General features: G+C 44.2%; 1 protein-coding gene across 2 annotated transcripts in view; it reads right to left on the reverse strand.

Moving 5' to 3' along the window:
- Positions 1 to 19,594, reverse strand: part of pcdh19 (protocadherin 19) — a 121,014-nt gene extending 101,420 nt beyond the window's left edge. For both annotated transcript variants that reach the window (XR_013886530.1, XM_080187725.1), the window contains exon 1: positions 17,132 to 19,594. Coding sequence is in view for 1 of the 2 variants with exons in the window: in XM_080187725.1 (XP_080043851.1) it covers positions 17,132 to 19,594 (2,463 nt within the window). In the remaining variant the exon portion in view is untranslated. The remainder of the gene's footprint in view (positions 1 to 17,131) is intronic.
- Between the last annotated feature and the right edge of the window lie 1,114 nt (positions 19,595 to 20,708).

Here is a 20,708-nt window from a genome sequence, read left to right on the forward strand (position 1 = left end):
GGGGTGGGCATGGCCAGAAAATCCCACCTTCTGTTTCTGACTACACTGTCTCACCTTTCATTTGGAACTACCCTTGCTGGTTTAGGCAATTCAAAATAAATGGCTTCATGCCTGAACTAACAGGGGGAAAAATTGATGTGAGTGTGTTACATGTTAGTATCTACTATGCCAGAGTAAAATTTCATATTTTTAAAAGACTCTTCGCATTGATAGCTTCAACCAAGAATACAGCAAAATCACTTGGTAACAATGGGCATTCAGTTCCTATCTATTGATTCACTGGGGCATGTTTCCTGTGCGTTTTGTCGAAAGACAAAAAAGCACCATTTTGAAAACAGCAATGCAGAGTGACTTGGCCATCCTCTGACAAAGAGATTGTTCATTTATTTTCCCAATACAGTGGTTAATTGCTGCAACTTGCTAAGCAGAAAACATATCATTTACTGTGTATATGAAATGATAAAGAATGAATTACTGCAAGGAACTAGAGATTAAATGCATTGGATATAACAATCCAACAGTCACTTTAACCTCTCCTGACTGAAGCAGCTGAAATCACTGATGTACAGACCAAAGGGACCACGAATATCCCAAAGTTCTTAATGGAATTAGAATTTGATGCCAATCAACTTGTAATAGCCTGTGGGCTTTCAAGTCAGGTGAAGGTAAAAAAATACTGAGAGACTGGTGAAGATTATCTCTGATCCAGGGCTTTACTACATAACATCAATGTTTTAAATGATTCACTTTCTAATTTTATTGTTATTGCTTTTTCATCCCTGTGATCTACCTCATCTTTCACAAAGCTGTGTCAAAACTAGTTCCAGTTTGGCATCTAGTTTGACATAAAAATCAAACCGTTTACTCCAGTGCAGGACTGAGAGAGTGCAGCATTTTCAGAAGTGCTGACTTTTGGATGAAGTGGCAAACTGAGGCCATACATGCCTGCTTGAATGGATGTTAAAGATTCCATGGCATACTTTGAAGAAAAGCCAGGGAATTATCTCTGCTGCCCTGAATGGTATTTATCCATCAATCGATATTATAAAAACAGATTATCTGATTATTATCACATTGCTATTTTGTGGCAGTTTACTGTACAGAAAGTAGCCCCCGTGTTTCCTACATTACATCAGTGAATACATCTCAAGTGGTTTTGAGGATCCGGTGGTCATGAAAAGTTCCAAATAGGTGTAAGGCTATTTTTTTTTCAACTTAGATGTCCAATTATAGCAAAAATAGTGTAACAAAGGTTTTGGCCATTTGCTTGCTTCATGGACACTGTTGTTAATTCCAACAGGGGACAAATCCCCACAATAAAACAGGCTGAACACAAGTCTTCAGTTATTTTGTTAGAATTACAAGTTTCTTACTTCTAAACAAATATATTTGCATCTTAATTTGTGCAGAAAATTAAAAATGAACAAGCCAAACTGATAGAGTGCCCAATTAATGTTGATTGAACCAGTCCCTCCCAAATATTGGCAGAGATATATATGTGACAATCAGTACATTTTCAAATTTGTAAACCAATTAGGGATATTTTGGCAGATGCCATTGTAAATTAATTCTTCCCTGGGCAAAAGATTGATTCTAACCACTTTCTTGAATAGCTAAGATGCACCAACTCTTTATTCCCAATGGTGCTGTCACTTTGCACTGCATCGCTACAGCAATAGCTGCTGCAGTTTCATCTTTATGAGCTGCTTTTTATATTTTTGTTCCAAGTCTTTATTAAACCCAAGATAACAAATGAATCACTGATTCTAGACCTAACTGGTGACACCACTGACTCCACATTGCTTTGTTGAACATACTGTTGATTATGTTCCAAGTGAATCCACTGAACAGCATTTCCGAATTATCTGATTCAATTTTCTTAAACAAAGCTTTTCACTTCAGGAAGGCAACCTCTCCCATTCACACACTTGGGAATCTTGCATTTGGTTATATTCTGAGTCTGAAGATACCCCGAGAGCAGAGTATGCATGAGCAGTTCCTCAAGTCTCTCATCACTGAAGCATCATGACTGCTTCAACCCATCAGCAGAATCAGGCACCTACATTTCCCTGTTTTGTTCCTGGAACCCATATCTGTTTATCTTACATAGATTTTAATGTTTAAAAGTTCATTTATTGGTGTTAAAAGTAGGCTCACATTAACATTGCAGCGAAGTTACTGTGAAAATCCCCTAGCTGCCACGCTCCGGCCCTTGTTCGGGCACGCTGAGGGAGAATTCAGCACGGCCAATGCATCAAACCAGCACATTTTTTTGGATTGTGGGGAGGAAATTGGAGCACCTGCAGAAAATTCAGGCAGACACAGGGAGAACGTGCAAGCTCCACACAGATAGTGACCCAAGCTGGGAATTGGACCCGAGTCCCTGGCACTGTAAGGCAGCAGTGCTAATCACTGTGCCACCATGCCACCCTCCAATGGAGGCAATTAAACATCTGCCCTCAACTACGCTGTATAAGACAAACACAACTCCATAAAAATCTGATGAAAACATGAAATCCATTGGATAAATAATTTAATATAAACACTATAATGGTTAATATGTACTCATGTGATCTGCATTGATACATATGTAATACAGAAAAGAATAAGGTAGTCCCATTCTACTGCAAAAAATGGCTTATAATAATATAAACTTATGCCAACACAGAGCCTTTAACACAATAAAAGGCCTTCGGAGAAAGTAATCAGGTCTAAAGTTGTGATGAACATTTGGAGAGGTGGCCAGAAGGTTGGTCAAGGAGAAAGATTTTAAACTGTAGCACATTGTTATTTGCAAAAGATCCCATCTATTTGTGAGCTAGAGAAGCAGTTGTCGACCCAGTATATCCCTCATCTATGTGGCCACCTCAATGCCCTAAGTTAGATAACTTCTACATCCATCAACAAATACTGTATCTGGGTTGAAATGTCATCTAACTGATTCCATTTTTTGAAAAGGCAGATTATCTCCATGTTCTTTCACTTGATGCAACTACCCAGAAAATCAGGTCAAACCATTTTGAAGACTAGCTATTAAATATATCACGTGCCTCTCCTTTTAAAAGAAAAGGATGTTAATGCAGCTGCCCCGATAATTGTAGCATAATTGTCATAAAAAGGTTAATCTAAGTGAGTCATTATTGTCAGGCTAATAGGTTTACCCTGGATACATGCAGTACACAACAGAAAAAGTTCTTCAGATAAACAGATTAGAAGCAAGCAGTATTTTCAGTTGAGATCCTATAATTATCATTCACACAGACAGGTGAAGTGAGATATACAACAGATCTACAATTTTACCACACATCTCTTTTTGCTCAACTGGCAATGCAGCATTGTCTGTTCTGCAACATCCTGTTATTATTAAATTAAATCAAAAGTTTAGGTTCAACACCTACTATACTATGCGCTTCACAAGGATTTGTTTTCTTCATTGGTGAAAATGTATTCTTATGAATCCACTTCAAAATGATCCTTGCATTGTCGATCTTCATAAAAAGAAACAACTGCTGGTGTAAAAATGCGAAAATACTTCACATTTAGTGTCTTGAAAAGTAATGGAGTTTAAAAGAGTCTGTGTTTATTACCTCTGTTCAGAACAGGAATTGAGACTTTTCCACCTCTAGATATTGTGTCCCAGTGTGATGGATGACTTCAATCTAATTTATGTCTCAATGATAAAGACTGAAGATCCTCCTCTAAAAACCCCTTATTTTCACACTGTGCCTTGATGGTGTCTGCTTTTGCTTTCATACATCGCATCATTATGAGTCAGTTTAATATTGCTTGGTTTAGCTTGAAGTCACCAAAGAACTTTCACCTGTAAATTATTTGGTGATTTTAAACAATCATTTTTTTAGATCACCTTTACTGATACACCATACAAAGCATTTTTTCTGGTTGTATCACAGCTTGGTATGGCTCCTGCTCTGACTAAGATCGCAAGAAACTACAAAGGGTCATGAACGAAGTCCAGTCCATCATGGAAACCAGTCTCCCACCCATTGACACTGTGTACACTTTCTGTTGCCCTGGGAAAACAGCCAGCATAATCAAGGATCTCACGCACCTCGGACAGATTCTCTTCCACCTTCTTCCATGGCATAAAAGATACAGAAGTCTGAGATCGCGTACCAACATACTCAAGAATAGCTTCTTCGATGCTGCCATTAGACCTTTGAATGGATCTACCTCATATTAAGCTGATCTTGCTCTACACCCTAGCTATGATTGTAACGCCACATTCTGCACCCTCTGCTTTCTTTCTCTATGTACAGTATGTTTTGTCTGTATAGCACGCAAGAAACAATACTTTTCACTGTATACTAATACATGGGACAATAATAAATTAATTCAAATCAAAAACATTTTTTTTGAGGAAGAACAGATTTTTGGTGTGCCATGCCCCCTTCAGAGCACCATGTCAGATTTGTGAATTGTGTTCTCTTCAGGTTCTGTATGCCATTCGTCTATAAGCGCAAAACCATACGTAAATATTTGGGAGCAACAGCCTGAGTTTCGTTTCCTACGCAATAATCTGGGTGGCACAGTGGTTAGCACTGCTGCTTCACAGCGCCAGGGACCCAGGTTCGATGCCAGGCTTGGGTCATTTCTGTGCGGACTTTGCACGTTGTCTACTTGGGTTTCCTTCGGGTGCTTTGGTTTCCTCCCACATTCTGAAAGACATGCTGGTAAGGTGTATTGACCTGAACAGTCACCGGACTGTGGTGACTAGGGGAATTTCATAGTAACTTCATTGCAGTGTTAATGTAAGTCTTATTTGTGACTAATAAATGAACTTTCTACTTTACTTTAGAAGACATTTTATACTGAGGAGTGCAGCCCATAGAGATAGAGAGAGAAAAAGACTATACGTTGACTGGCAGCTGTACACTTACTGTGTAGAAAGGAGTACTTGATAAAGGGAGCATTTTGACCCAATGGAACAGCAAATAGCACAGTTACTGGAAAACTGAAACAACAAAATCAAAAAACACCCCATTGGTCAGGCAGCATTTATGAAGGGCAAAACAGAATTAATGTTTCAGGTTGAAAAAATTACAGATGTAATGGGTTTTAAACAGCAGCAGAGAAAATTGTGCTGGAAGAACAGAAGGGAAGGTTGGTGATAAGAGTGAAAGGGAGGAGAGGTTAAATTATGAACAGAATGATGGTGCACATCAAAGGGTGGTAAAGAACAAACAAAGAAACAAAAGATGAGTCTAGAAGAGAGGTAAATGGTAACAACAGAATCATTACCAACAACTACCATCCAAAGAAAATGGGGCAGAGGTTAAGATCTGAACTCAATATTGGTTAGCACTGCTGCCTCACAGCACCTGGGATCAGGTTCAATTCCAGCCTTGGACTACTCCCTGTGTGGAGTTTTCACTTTCTCCCCACATCTGTGGGGGTTTCCGCTGGGTGCTCCAGTTTCCTCCCACAGTTCAAAGATAAGAGGGTTAGGTTGGTTGGCCATGCTAAATTGACCCTAGTATCAGAGGGATTAGCAAGGTAAATGTGTGGGGTTGCGGGAATAGGGCCTGGATGGGATTGTGATTGGTACAGACTCGATGGGCCAAATGGCCTCCTTCTGTACTTTACGGATTCTATGATTCTATGACTTGAAGATGATGTCCTCAGAACAATCAAAATGGGCTGGAATACATGAGGAGAACTGAACAGAGTTCTCACAGGTGAAATGGAGTCAAGGTTGCTGGAAGAGTCATTGGGATTATAGAGGATACTGGTGAATAACCTTTGCCCAGAATGGAACTAAGATGGCAAGGAGGGACTGGATGAGGCAGAGATGGACATGAATGCATGTATAAGGAAGGTTGGAAATCAGAAGCAAAGATAATGACAGTTTTTAGTTCAGAGCAGGTTTAGGAAGTAGAGAAAAAGTCGCATTAGTCCCAGAGGCCCAAAGGCTGCTCTCCCCTTTGACAGAGGGCTGACTACTGATGATTTAACCTAAAGGTCATCACACTTTGGGCAAGGGCAAGCTTGAGAAAGCAGGGCCTTCATGGATGACCTCACCCAGCACAGGAATTGATCCTATGCTATTGGCGTTGCACTACATCATAAAACTAGCCAAGCAACCAATTGAGCTAAGCGATCCCAGCAGGAAATTGCACCGATATAGTCAACTATATCATTTTGTGAGCTTCCTTCATGGTGCCCTGGTTCACTTACAATTATTTCAAATGTCCCCCACCTAGCTTCCAATGTAAGGTCAGCAATGTAGCACCTGCCTCTTTACCTCCCTCTCTATCCACTGTTCAGTATCCCAAACACTCTTTCCAGGAGAGACAGCAATTTCCTTGTACTTCCAAGTTGGTGTACCATATTCACTGCTCACAACATGGCCTCCTCTACATTGGAGCATCCAAATACAGTTTATGGGTTGGTAATGAATGATCCGGAGCTTTTAGTTAGCTGGTATTTTAATCCTCCACCTTGGTATCGTACTGATCCCCCTATCCTCGATCTCCTACAATATTCCAATGTAGCTCAAAGACCAGAACATGATATTTCAAAAAGGCAGTTTACACTTTCCAGATTCAGTATCGACTTCAATAAGAATAATGAATAAAGAAAATTACAGCATAGGAATTTGCACTTCGGCCCTCCAAGCCTGCACTAACCTGCTACCCGACTTAACTAAAAGCCCCTACCCTTCCGGTACCATATCGCTCCATTCCCATCCTGTTCATGTATCTGTCAAGACGCTCCTTAAAATTCATTATTGTATCTGCTTCCAATACCTCCTCCAGCAGTGAGTTCCAGGCACCCACCACCCTCTGTGTAAAAAATCTGCCTTGTATATCTCCTTTAAACCTTGCCCCTCGCACCTTAAATCTGTACCCCCTAGTAACTGACTCTTCCACCCTGGGAAAAAGCTTCCGACTATCTACTCTGTCCGTGCCTCTCATAATCTTGTAGACTAATAATTTCAGGCCAAAACCTCTGTCCTGCATTTTTCACAGTAAAAAGTCTGACAACACCAGGTTTTAGTCCAACCGATTTATTTGATAGTAAACGCACAAGCTTTTGAGGTTTCCCTCTTCGTCAGGTGAATGGAGAGTTCTGGCCTCGGACAGAGCATATAAAGCACAGACAGTTTAGAGATTACTGATTAGAATGCGAATCTTTACACCTAACCTGCTGGTCAAGTCCTAAAGTGGCTGACAATGTGTGTGGAAGGAGCACTGATCACAGGTTAAAGAGATGTGTATTGTCTCCAGACAGCACAGTGAGTGAGGTTTTGCAAACCCAGGCAAGTCACGGGGGGTTACAGATAGTGTGACATGAACCCAAGATCCCTGTTGAGACCGTCCTCATGTGTGTGGAACTTGGCTATCAGTCTCTGCTCAGCGACTCTGCACTGTCGTGTGTCGTGAAGGCCGCCTTGGAGAACGCTTACAGCGTTTACCCTAGTCCAACGCCGGCACATCCACATCATGACTGCATTTTTCAGACAGCAGCCATTGGGGGCTCATTTTTTCCCCCCATCTACAGCTCACTTAGACCTGTCTTTTGTTCCTCTCCTTGTTCCATTACCATCTCTATTTACCTCACACCATTATCCTTTTAGTCACCTAATATTTCCTACCTTCCACTCTTTCACAGATCTGCCCCTTTGTTCTGCCCCCACTTCTCCCACCCTCTGTTTCTGTATTTGCCTAAACTTTGTCACGTCTTTATTTTTTCTCTTGTTCTGATAAGAAATAATCATCAATAATAATGATAATCATAATAAATTAATCATAAATAAATAATCATAATCACAAGAAATAAACATCCTGAAACATCCAAAAACCTCTCTCCACAGAAACAGAGTACTTCTGACATTTTCAGAAGTTCCAGACCTCTATTCTGTCAGTGACTTTGAAGCTACAATGTTAGCGGTGACTTCAGCTTCACTTCCCACCAATCCCTGCCCCCACCACCCAAGAAGAAAGTTAAGCATTTTTGACCAAGCCTAGCTGGACTTCTTTTGACTAAAAGCACCTTAAATGGAACATAACATGCATTCATCCAAAAGGAAACTGCTAGGAGTAATTTTCAGGCCATTGTTCAACAATGCAATTCAACCTCACCCATTAGTGTGAAATTCCTAACTATTGTCATTAAGGTGTTACGGTTACAACCTTCTGTTTGCCATTAATGCCAGTCTAACAATTCAGTGCACCAAACACGATGCAAATCTCCTGCTCACGCAGTTATATTTTAACAAAAGTAGAGCCTGAAGCTTTGATCACAAGCTGTATTCTCCTCACATTTCACACATTATTGTGCACTAAAATCTAATGAAAGACACTGGGTTTGTAGTGGCTAGGCTTTACAATGCAGGACATCAGTAAAATGAAGGCTTTTGAATTATCTCCTCCATCTACAGACTGAGCTCACCATCAATTACTGAAATCATGTTACTTCATGTCTTTTTAAAAGCTCTTGTTCAAATTTGTGACCCACAATACAAGCAATTTATTAAGCTTCCACGTCCAAGTTAAGAGTTCCAATGGATTCCATAACTTCACAGGCCTGACTCAATTGCTCTTCTTAAAAGAATTTTTTTTCACATCCCTGATTCAGCATGTGTGGGCTGCGTGGGGCATGCTGGATCAGTGAAATGTAAATGAGCTGCCCCTTTATTCAGGCCTTGGCAATGGTCCCCCACCTATACTCTGGCCTATGTTATTCATATGTCACAAGTAGGTTTACATTCACACTGCAATGAAGTTACTGTGAAAATCCCCTAGTCACCACGCTCTGGCACCTATTTGGGTACACTGAGGGAGAATTTAGCACGGCCAATGCACTTAACCTGCCCATCTTTGGACTGTGGGAGGAAACTGGAGCACCCGGAGGAAACTCACACAGAAATGGGGAGAATGTGCAAACTCCGCTCTAGACAGTGACACAAGCTGGGAATTCTCGCTGTGAAGCAGCAGTGCTAACCACTGTGGCACCCCAATCTGAACCTGCATCCTGTACTGTCACCTGCAACAATAGCTCTGTAAGTGCCTTAGGCCAAGCAATGCATCCAAGTGCTAGTTTCCACATGCACAAGTTGCATCATAATTCTATGATGCAGGGCAGGCTTGGTTCTCAGCTTGCGCTCCTATTGTTTTTTTGGAAGAAAGCATTACTATAGTGCCTTTCATCAGGACATCTCAAAGCTCTTCACCATCACTGTCGTAATGTGAGAAATATGGCAGCCAATGTATGCACAGCAAGATCCCATGTACAGCAATGTGAAAATGACCAGATATCCCCCCCTACCCCAGTAATCTAAGTTGAGGGATGAATACTGACTAGGGCACATTACAGATTGGTCAGAAGACCACATCATCACTTATGGCTGGAGTAAACTGTGTAACAGGACCTTGTGCCTTTCTTGTCTGCTTTTTAACAGCAAATCATTAAAAAAGGACATGTGCTCAGTAGACAGTGGGCCAAGGAAAAACAGCTTACATTCATATAGCAATGGCAAAGTGGTATTGTCCTGGACTAATAATCCATCCCCAGGCTAATGCTCTAGGGACCTTGGTTCGAATCCCACCATGGCAGGTTAAAAGTTAAATGCTGCCAGTGAAACCGTTGTCGATTGTTGTAAAAACACACTTAGTTCACTATTGCCCTTTAGGGGCAGCAATCTGTCATCCTTACTGCCTGGCCTACATGTGACTCCAGACCCACAGCAATGTGCTTGACTCTCTCTCTATCAGGGATGGCCAATAAATGCTGTCCCAGCCAGTGGTGCCAATAGAATCGTAGATTCCTTACTGTGCAAAAGAGGCTATTCAGTCCATCAAGTCTGCACTGACTCTCTGACAGAGTATCTTATCCAGGTCTTACCCCTGCCCCCCCATCCTATCAACATAACTCCACACATTTACCATCCATTTAATCTTTGGACTGTGGGAGGAAACCAGTGCACCCGGAAGAAACCCACGCAAACATGTGGCAAACGTGCAAACTCCACACAGTCACCCTGGCCGAAATTGAACCCGGGCCCATGGTGCTCTAAGCAGCGCTAACAACTGTGCTGTTGTGCCCTCATGAACGAATAAAAAAATCTTTAACTTAGTAAAGCGCTCCCTAAGGCACTTCACAAGAGCATTATCAAACAAAATCTGACACTGAGCTACACAATGAGATATTAGTGAAGATGATAACAAGATTGGTCAAAGAGGTCAGGTTGTTTCAAGGGGTGCCTAATGAAGGAGAGAGGTTAGACCGAGACTCATAAATTGAACCCCTCCCCCACACGCCTCCACTTCACCCTTAATTACTGAGGCCCACAGTACCAAGAAAATACCAGTTGCTTCTTGGCAGATCAGACAAAAGAGAATGTAAAAGAAAGCCATCCCCCAGGCAGCTCACATGCACCTCCTAGTGGTTGATCCTGAGTAACACAAATGGAGGCACCGTCACCCTTGGTTCATCACCTGAAGAGAAGATATATTGAACTCCACCCACACGAAATAAACCTGACCTTTCCAGTGATAGAATTAAACTGCTGCTCATGCATGAATTATACTGAAGTAAAATTACACAGGTCAATTCTAAACACTAAATTGTACCTGCGTTCGACTGATTACTGCCTCAGATGTATTTTGATGTAACTCTCCCTTGAGCTGCATGTTCAGAATAGGTTGCTTTTCCACAGTTTTGGCAGGACAACACCAAATACCACCCTTGTTACTGAGCTTTCAATAAGTGTGCAGTATTACTCAGTAAGGACAATCCCTTTTTTTTATTTTCCATTGATCCCCAAGGCAAAGTACATTTTTCTTTCCATGATTACTTAATGGATCGGAATCAGTTAACAGGCAAAGTTCGAAAAACCTGTTGCCGCTTCCATATTGCAGGTTTATCTTTTTTTAACAATGCAGTGTCAGGAATGCCCTGATGCACTCTTGTTTTGGCAGATCTGTTTTTTCCCCCTCCCTATGTTGAAAAGGTCAAGCTAAACGATTACTAGTTGATGCACTGAGGAGACGTTACCAACGGCACAATCTCAGTAATACAGAGCGCTTGGTGCAATCAATCTACTGGGCACATCTAGGCTACTATTTACATGTGGAACAACAGAATGGGAGTAAGTTCCTTTTCACACGAGATTTCTTGTTCACCTCTCCCGCTGGGCTATGTTTTGACAGAAAGGACAGATGACCTGCGATGAGCCTTTTCCAAATGCTGCTTTGAGCTGGCTGCTGTGGCGCTGGTGGCTAGTCTCATATTAGCAGCACCACTGCCTTATAACTGGCTTGTATAAGGCAACTACTTCTTCAGTTCTATCTCACACCCCTTAGAGAAACATCCTGCCCATCCTTGACTCCATAATCTGCTATATCCTGCTGTCTCTCACCATAGCAAAACTGGCAGAAGGAACTCAAGTCAGTTTCACATTCTAACACAATCCCATACACCATTTGAGATTCCAGTGACTTCCAAAGCATTTTTTTTAAATAAAAGTTTAATGGAAATTGGAGTGTGTGATAAGAGAGTTACCAGTGTAATCCCAGCTATAAAGTAGAACGCAGAACCTTTCAACATACGGACTGTCACATGGAAATGTGTCACAATGTAAAACACATTCTTCTTACCAGGGATGAAATCAATTAAGCGCAAAAGGATTGCCTTTTTTTAAATGTAGCCAAAAGCTACATGTGAACCACTGATAATCAGAGACAGAAAACAGGCAAAAAGCAGCTAATTCCCTATATATTTGACCAACAAATTTTACATATACCTAAATTACGCTGTCAATTCTACTCTGGCAATCTTTTCAGCACATAGCAGCCCTGTACCCATCAGGGGAATCATAAGCTGGTTTTTTGGCTGTTTTAGTTCCAATCTGGCTACTCAAAGCTATTTGACTCCCTTTCCATTAACATTTGGATCACACACTGGCCTCTGCTGGCATCTGAGGCTCTGGGGTATAACATAAGGACAACTGCAAACATCTGGGACTGGATTTCATCACCATTTAATGTCGCAGAATAAGCAGGCCTTCATTCAGCAGCAGGCTCACAGTCCTTCCATTGATTTTACCCCAAATCTCACGCTGTTTATAGGCAGAAATGTAACTGGCACCAGAGAATAGTCTTCTGCACTGTTGTAATGTAAAACCCTGAGTGCTGATCTTCATTTATTCCCCTCTTTAATGGTTTAAAGATGATAGCAGCACTCCTGCTTTGTCCAGAGTCTCAGCTTTGATGAGAACTTGCCCTCAGCATGACATTAACAGGGGCGCCATTATTATGGTAAAAAGTCAGGCCTGATCCAAGCTTTTATGTAGATCACACAAACACCCAAGGTGGCCATTCAGACAACAATGGGCACAAAAGTAAAGAATGCACATTCTTTCCAAGGGTGTTCCATACATTAGTGAACTTCACGGACCTTTTTGTAACCTTTCCAATCCTTTTGGAATGTGCCCCCACCAGGGTAATTCAGACAATGGATTCAATGATAGCTGTTTATGGGTCAATAACCTGCATTGCAGCCTATTCCTGTGAGAGTTTGGCCTTTACCTTATCTTGATGAATGATAATTGGAACATGCCTGCAGCACCTTCTTTTAACAAAACAGTTGAAATCTAATCTCAGCAGTAAATCTTCAGATTGAATGGTTCAGATTACAGTGCCAGGAAGCTAAAAAGCGCATTAAAGAACCTGAACTAATGCTCGGTCATCTACATAAAAGGTCATAATTTATACAACATACCTATCAGGGAAATACAAAAGTTACCATAAATAATGACTCTGTATTGTCTCATCTAAAACCGCTTATTTAGTTGGGTATTTATTAAATAATTCCCTTGCCTGCATGATGGCACAAATCTGCATTACATCAGTAACAACTGTTAGTTTGTTCAGCAGTGTTCTGTGACTAGCATAATCAAAGTTAAAGAAAAACTTGCATTTAAATCGAATTTGTGGATGCTGAAAACTTAATTTAAGTAGAATATCTCTGAAGAAGTCATACAGGTTCGAAATGTTAACTCTTATTTTTTAAAGCTTCATTATTAGTCACAAGTAAGGCTTACATTAACACTGCAATGACGTTTCTGTGAAGTTCCCCTTATTTCTCTCTCCACAGATGTTGCCAACGCATTCTCCCAGTATTTCCTGCTTTAATTTCATATTTCCAGCATCTGCAGTATTTTACATTTATCATTGCATTTAAATAATATATTTTACCAATACAATATGTGTTTCTTTCTCTCCACAGATGTTGCCAGAACCTGTAAGTATTTCTAGCATTTTCTGCTTTTATTTCAGATTTCCAGTATTTTGAAATATGGTCACTGTTGTAAAGTAAGATGCGCAGCAGCAAACTTGCACTCAGCAAACTTCAGAAATAACACTTTGATGCTGACTAGGTAATCTGTTCATTAATTCATTCTTCATTCGAATCTGGTGTTTGTAATTCAGTTACATTAGAAGCAACTATCAAGATACTTAAAAACTTAAATTATTGAGACTAGAACTTTATTTGAAGGTTGCATCTTCCTTGTACTTCTCCACCCTTACCCAATTTGCTGTCTTTGCTTTTCCCCTTTCCTTCTCACATGTGCATTTTTCTGGTATCTGAGAGAAAATGGCATGTGTCTTTAATTCCCAGCCAACAATGCCTATGTCTGGGTGGCAGACAGTATCTATGATGTGGAGATGCTGGCGTTGGACTGGAGTAAAAACAGTAAGAAGTCTCACAACATCAGGTTAAAGTCCAACAGGTTTATTTGGAAGCACAAGCCACTAGCTTTTGGAGCGTAACTTTTTCATCACTTACGTGATGAAGAAGAGGCGCTCTGAAAGCTAATGGCTTGTGCTACCAAATAAACCTGTTGAACTTTAGTCTGGTGTTGTGAGACTTCTTATTGTGTCAGACAGTGTTTAGGAGAGACTTGGTGGAGGCTTTACCATCATCACTTCATCCAAGCCCCTATCCCTACCTCGCCCAAACCCCCATCCCAACCCACCAGTTCAATACTTATTCTTTTCCCACCAGGCATTTGCTGATCTTTGCTCAGTTCCTGCCACAGCACCGTGGTTAAGTTTAAAGAGGTCAGCAGAGGTGTGGTATTAAGTGGATTCACACCAACCTGTGATGTAATAGTACTCTGGCATTACCAGCACTTGGTACTTTTAACAGCTGAAGCATGCATCCTTTACTCAAGCTGTTACGATGCCATGCATTATAATGTACTGCACTACAGCAACTAACTATTTCTTGCCTGTCGGGAAAGGTTACTGGCTAGTGAAATTGTGACTCTTTTCTGCACCAGAGGAAATCTGCAATTTTCAAATTTCAGTGAGCCGAACAAGTGTGACATATTGCTTGGCATAACAAATGAAAATTCAAATCACTTTAATTCCTATACAATGCGTGAAAATTTTCTCAAGTGAGTTACATAGCAAACTAAAATGCTACCAAGTAATTAAAGAGTGAGCTTGTGGAAAGTGTGTGGCCCAGGCAATAGGGGTCGCACAACGTCACAGGATGTAAAATCAATGCTGCCTTCTTTTTGGCTATTGTGATTACAGTGATCGTGGCGGATCAAGAGAAAATGGGCTAAGTAGTTCACAGCAAAGCAGCTGCTAGGGCCAAACGCGGCTGAGTCCCATTGACTCTGCGGCTACATTCTCACATACGCTGGCGCTTTGTTGATGTCAAGTGTAAGCATAGAATCTCTTAAGGTAATTCAAACATTGTTTTTAGCAGGGGGTGGCTTGGTGGAAGAAGAATGGTCAATGATGCGTGTAGGAACATGGAACCCAATCATGACTATTGATATTCAGTGATACTATCTTGGAAGAATGAGTTTTGTGTCAGAAACTCAAATTGTAGCGCTTCTTTTGCTGGATCTAAAGTCCTGATTATGCACCCAATCTTTTGAGAATGACTGTAGCTCTATTTTTCCCATTCACTACATTGCAGAACACATAAAATTAAGAATATTAAGAATTTATTCAATTTTCTTTGCTAATATTTAACATTAGAATTTTAGTTTAGTTTATTTTTTCAAATTAAGCAGTCGATACTCTGAAGAGTTGAATCTTCCCTTTGCACAGATCATATTCATTACATTCAGCAAGTCTTTTTTTTCTGCCCACTGAATAATTTGAGTTTTCAATCAATTATTTAACTGACACACAAGGGTGACACGCTGCCTGCATGTTCAGGGTGAAAGAAAACAATTAGATCCAGTTAGAAATAAGGTTCAATTTGAGGCATGTTTTGCGAAGGGGAGAATCTCCCACTGCCTTCTAAACACCATCAACATTCTCTCTCTGCTTCCAAAACTTCCCCAGGCAATCCAGCTGCAGAACCATGCATTTTTACCGGTCGTAATTCTGCTTTCAGCAATTTAGGTAGCTGTGGGAATGAAGTGCGAGCGTTTAGATTGTCAGCATGCACTAGTTTGTCCCTTGGAGGGCCAATGGCAAACAAGTCCTCTTTTCTGGGGGGATGATGTTTTTATTGTAGTAAGCAGCTGTCTACTATTTCAATAAGAATTGAAACTATTTTGTCAGTCCAGGAAAAATTTTGTTCACAAAGCTTTCAGTGCGTTAAATGACTCAGTTCCATTGAGAACTGTTGCAAAATGCAGGGAAGAAACATTGCTTTCATTTTAACAAAGCGTCTCATTTATTTTGACGATATATTTATAATGCTTGTTATTAATATTTCCCTTCACTTTTGTTTGATGCCATATTGATGTATATTTTTACTTGTATTTATTTTCTACTTTTATTTCTGCCTTTGTGTTCTTGGATTCTCCTTTTTTTTAAATTTAACTTTTTAGAAGGTCATAACTTCACAGGAAGCTCACTTTTGCTGTCTATGTTCCTTTTGGGAACGGAGACAGGGAACATCAATCTGTCCTTTTTTTCAGTAACTTTCAGTGCCCTCCCGTTATTGTATTAAAAAAAAATTCCTTCCCCTCCTCTGAACTTCTTTCATTCCTCCAGTGTCTCTCCTTTCTCATTTTTGTCAACTCCCGATGTTCATCAGTGCTTATTTAATGAACTGACTTTTCTCTTAACATTTAACCCATGTTAGCCTCTCCCTTGCGATATTTATGATTCATTTTAACATCCTTATTATTCACATCACCCGCCTCCAATTTCACATCCAACCGTAACTGAATATGCAGTGCCAACAGCATGCACTGCCGAACAGCTCGAAGTGCAAACCAGTGGGTTGAAACACCTCAAAGGGGTTTTCTACCCCACACATGGCTCTTCATCTCCCCCCCCGCCCCCACTCAGCCCATTGACCCAGCCCCACATTATGACTAGAGGCAGGGTAATCGCTTCTCAGATGTGGAGTGTCATGTCAATTAGTTCTGTAAAGTCAACCACTTATTCCATTGTTTCACTGACTTCTTGAGCGGCACGTAAACCCATTTTCATACCCACAACAAAGCCAAATGAGGAGCTGCAGCGTTACAATGCAGCTGCTCATCGCTGCCTGCAATGATTTCTCAGAACTCTGGTGAAATTAAGTGAAATGGAACGTAACTATTCACTCCTCCAGCATCTGGGAATGATAAAGCACGGAATAAGGCCATTCATGCCTGTAGAAGCTCTTTGCTGGGGCAATCCAGCTAACCCAAAACCTCTGATTTTCCTCATTGCGGTGGAATGTGTTCCCTTTTCTCTTTTGAATGTTAAGATTGAATCTGCACCCAGCACCCTCTCAGACTGTGCATTCCACACCACTGAATTAAAACCAGTTTGCTGAATTAGACTGACCAGCAGTCCTGTTGCTGCTTAATCGTAACTTTTTAAATTTATTTTCTCCATTATTCATCCATGGGATGTGGTCAACACCGGCTGGGCCAGCATTTATTGCCCATCCCTAACTGCCCTTGAACTAATTGCCTTTGTAGGTTATTTCATTTAAGCATTTAAGCGGCAACCACAAATGTGCCAAGTTGTTTGATGAAGAGACTCAACTAACCTTTTACATTCCCCACCGACCCTAGGCTCTTTGTCAATACCGGGGATGGGGGGGGGGGGCAACAGATGGGGGTGAACTCATTCATACAACTGCGCTGGTCACGTACTAGCCTCTACAATGCCAGATTAAGTCAGGGGGCACTCACCTCAGGAAGGGGCATGCCATTGATGATGAGATCCGGCTGCTGTTGGGAGTTTTGGGTGCTGGTGAAGGTGTGATACACGTGGTTTCCAGTCGTGTTCCTCGAGTTCTGATTCTCCACGTTTAGAAAGGTGGCCTCCGACCTCCGGCACCCTAAGGGCAAAGTCTGCTGGTGGTAGTCAAAGTAGTTGAGGGAGGAGGTGAGCGAGGAGCAGCTGACCACGTTCATTTTGTCAGTCTCCTCCATGTCCCTGGGCACCAGCCGGATGTCATTCTTGCTGATCTTGCTCTTCTTCTTGGGTTTCTTCTGCTGCCCGTAGGAGTACTCGGCCACCCTGCAGTTGTAGGTCCTGATCTCCTTGTTGTCCCTCTTGCACTTGACCGCCACGAAGATCATGGTGACAAAGAGGATGGCAGCAATGGAGCCCAGGGCGATGATGAAGATGAGAGACAGATTGAGGGAGCCCGATGACTCCTGGGCATCCAGGGCAGGGGAGAGGTAGACCACAATCAGGGCGGTGGAGGACAGGGCGGGTTTGCCGTGATCCTGGGCCACCACAATCAGTTCATAGCTGGTGTCAGCCCCCTCGCCGAAGTTCCTGCTGGTGCGGATCTCGCCGCTGGTCTGGTCCATCTCAAAGAAGCCCCTGGCCCCGTCTGCGATCTCGTAGGTCAGGCGGCCGTTGTCGCCCTCGTCGTAGTCATCGGCTTTGACCACGGTGACCAGGTAGCCGGAGGCCACGTTTCTGGGGATGTAGACATCAGTGGTGCCGTTGACCAGAGGCGGGGCGGTGATGACCGGCACATTATCATTGACATCCAGCACGATGACCCTGACGGTGCTGTTACTGTCCAGCGCCGGGCTGCCCCCGTCTCTGGCCATCACCTTGAACTCGAAGGAGCGGGTCTGCTCGTGGTTGAAGGACCTCAGGGCGTACACGTCCCCCGAGGTGGGGTTGATGGACACGTAGGTGAAGACGGGCATGTCTTTGACCTGGGACGGGACGATCTGGTAGGAGACGCTGCCGTTCAAGCCCAGGTCCAGGTCGCGGGCGGAGACGGAGAGGAGGTGCGAGCCCGGCGTGTTGTTCTCCTGCACGATGACCTGGTAGAAGGGTTTGGAGAAGAGCGGGGGGTTGTCGTTCTCGTCCGTGATCCTGACGCTGAAGGACTTGGTGGCCTGCAGGGAGGGCGAGCCGCCGTCCTTGGCCAGGATGGTGAGGTTGTAGAGGTCCCGCTGCTCCCGGTCCAGCTGCCCGTCCACCAGGATGGTGTAGAAGCTCTCGTACTCCTGCAGCTTGAAGGGCACGTCCCCCAGGAGCTTGCACTCCACCCGGCCGTTGGCGCCGGAGTCGCGGTCGGAGACGCGGACCAGACCGATCACATAACCCGGGGGGGCGGCTTCGCTCACCTCCACCGTCTGGCTGCTGACCGAGAAGAGGGTGATGACCGGCACGTTGTCGTTGACGTCCAGCACATTGACCGTCACCTTGCAGTGAGCCGGGATGGAGTTGGGTCCCAGGTCCTTGGCCTGGACGTCCAGCTCGTAGACGCTGCCCTCCTCGTAGTCGATGTCGCCGCGCACGGTGATGCCCCCGGTGCGGGGGTCCAGCTGGAAGAGCTCCCGGGTCCGCTCGGGCACGTAGCTGTTGAAGGAGTAGACCACCTGGCCGTTGGTGCCCTCGTCCGGGTCGCTGGCCCGCAGCTGGGTGACCAGCGAGTTGGCCGGGGCGTTCTCCAGCACCGACACGGTGTAGGCGCTCTTCTCGAACACCGGGTAGTTGTCGTTGGAGTCGATGACCCGCACCCGGAGCTGGGCCGTGCCCAGGTTGGGGGGCTGCCCGCCGTCCAGGGCGGTCAGCAGCAGGTTGTAGTGGGACTGCAGCTCCCGGTCCAGCGGCCGCTCCACCACCAGCTCGGCGAAACGCGAGCCGTCGCCGCGGCTCTTGATCTCCAGGCCGAACAGCTCGTTGGGGCTGAGCTGGTAGCTCTGCACCCCGAACTGCCCGGCGTCCGGGTCGTACGCGCTCTCCAGCGGGATGCGGGTGCCGGGGCTGGCCGTCTCCGAGATCTCCAGCTCGATCTGCTCGCTCGGGAAGCTGGGCGAGTTGTCGTTCAGGTCCAGGATCTCCACCTTGATCACGTAGATCTCCATGGAGTTGACCATCTCCTCCAGCGAGATCAGGCACTTGGGGCTCTGGCGGCACAGCAGGTCGCGGTCGATCTTCTGCTTGGTGACCAGCAGCCCGGTCAGCGGGTTGATCTCCACCAGATGCGGCGCCGAGTTGGACAGGACGCGGAACAGGGGCACGCTCTGCTCCCAAGTTGAGAAGCCGGCGTCCTTGGCGATGTTCCCGATCACCGTGCCCGCTCTCTCCTCCTCCATCACCGAGTATTTCAGGTTGACCACGGCGCCAGCCCCAGCCCACAGCAGCAGCCAGAGCAGCAGAGGCGCCGGCACCTCCATCCCGCCTCGGTACCTGTTGATTTCCCCACTCATTGCAAGGGGATCCTGGACATGATGCGAGAGCAAAACCCAGCCTGGCCAAATCCTCGCTGCCCCTCTTGCAAAGTGAAGCAGCAAACTGCAAAAATCAGCCCCCCCCCCCCCCCCCCGACCCCGCACACACTCAGTCCACCTCCCCCCTCCCCAAGGGTCAAGTCTCTTTTTATTGTGGGGAGAGAGAGAGAGAGAGACTTGAACCGTTGCAAAGCTGCTCTCCGCTCAGCACTTAGTTCACCACTCAACCATGCCCGGACCCGCAGATCTTACAAAGATGTTGCGGCAGGAGGGTTCATTTGGATTCAGATCCCAGTCTGCACTCTTTCCTCTCCTCCTCCCCGCTCCGATGGAAGTTTATTTTGGAAGCACGCACTTGTGCATCCTGGCGGTGTGGGTTAGGAGCCCGGTGCTGCAGCAGCCCCCTCTCTCTCCTCTTTCTCACAGTGCTGCCATCACAAAGTGCAACTGAGCAGTGGCGACTCAGCCTGGCGCGGCTGAGTCCCGGGACCAGCTTCCGCTGCAGCCAATGAGAGCCAAGTGCAAGGATTGATCGGCAGCTGCAAATTGACAAGTTCTTTTGAACAATTTCAGGAGCGAAGGGGACGAGCGACCATTCCTGTGATCCCAGCAAGAGAGGTGGAGCTTGTAAAATGTGTGTGTGTGTGTGTGTGTGTGAGAGAGAGAGGAGTTTGAGTGTGTGAGAAATGTGAAGGGTGTATATGTGGGAGTGCTGGTGTGTGTGAGAGAGAGGGAGAGTTTATGTGTGGCTGTGTGAGATTGTATGGGAGTTTATGTGTGGTTTTGTTTATGAGGAGCGTTTATGTATGAGAGCAGCATTGGATTGTTTAGTTGTGTATGTGTGGGAGTTTGTGTATGAGTGAGAAAGGAGTGTTGGGGTATGTGTATCTGAGGGTGGTTGTGTGTGAGGAATGCTAGTGTGTGTGTGAGAGAGGGACTGTTGGACTGTTTAGGTGTGTATGTGAGTGACTGCAGGAGTTTGTGTGTGAGAGATGAGTGTTGGAGTGTGTATCTGAGAGTGATTGTGTGTGTGTGAGGAATGTTAGTGTTTGTATGTGAG

This window comes from Carcharhinus amblyrhynchos, chromosome 4 (assembly GCF_965287045.1).
Source record: "Carcharhinus amblyrhynchos chromosome 4, sCarAmb.v2.hapA, whole genome shotgun sequence".
Lineage (NCBI taxonomy): Eukaryota > Metazoa > Chordata > Chondrichthyes > Carcharhiniformes > Carcharhinidae > Carcharhinus > Carcharhinus amblyrhynchos.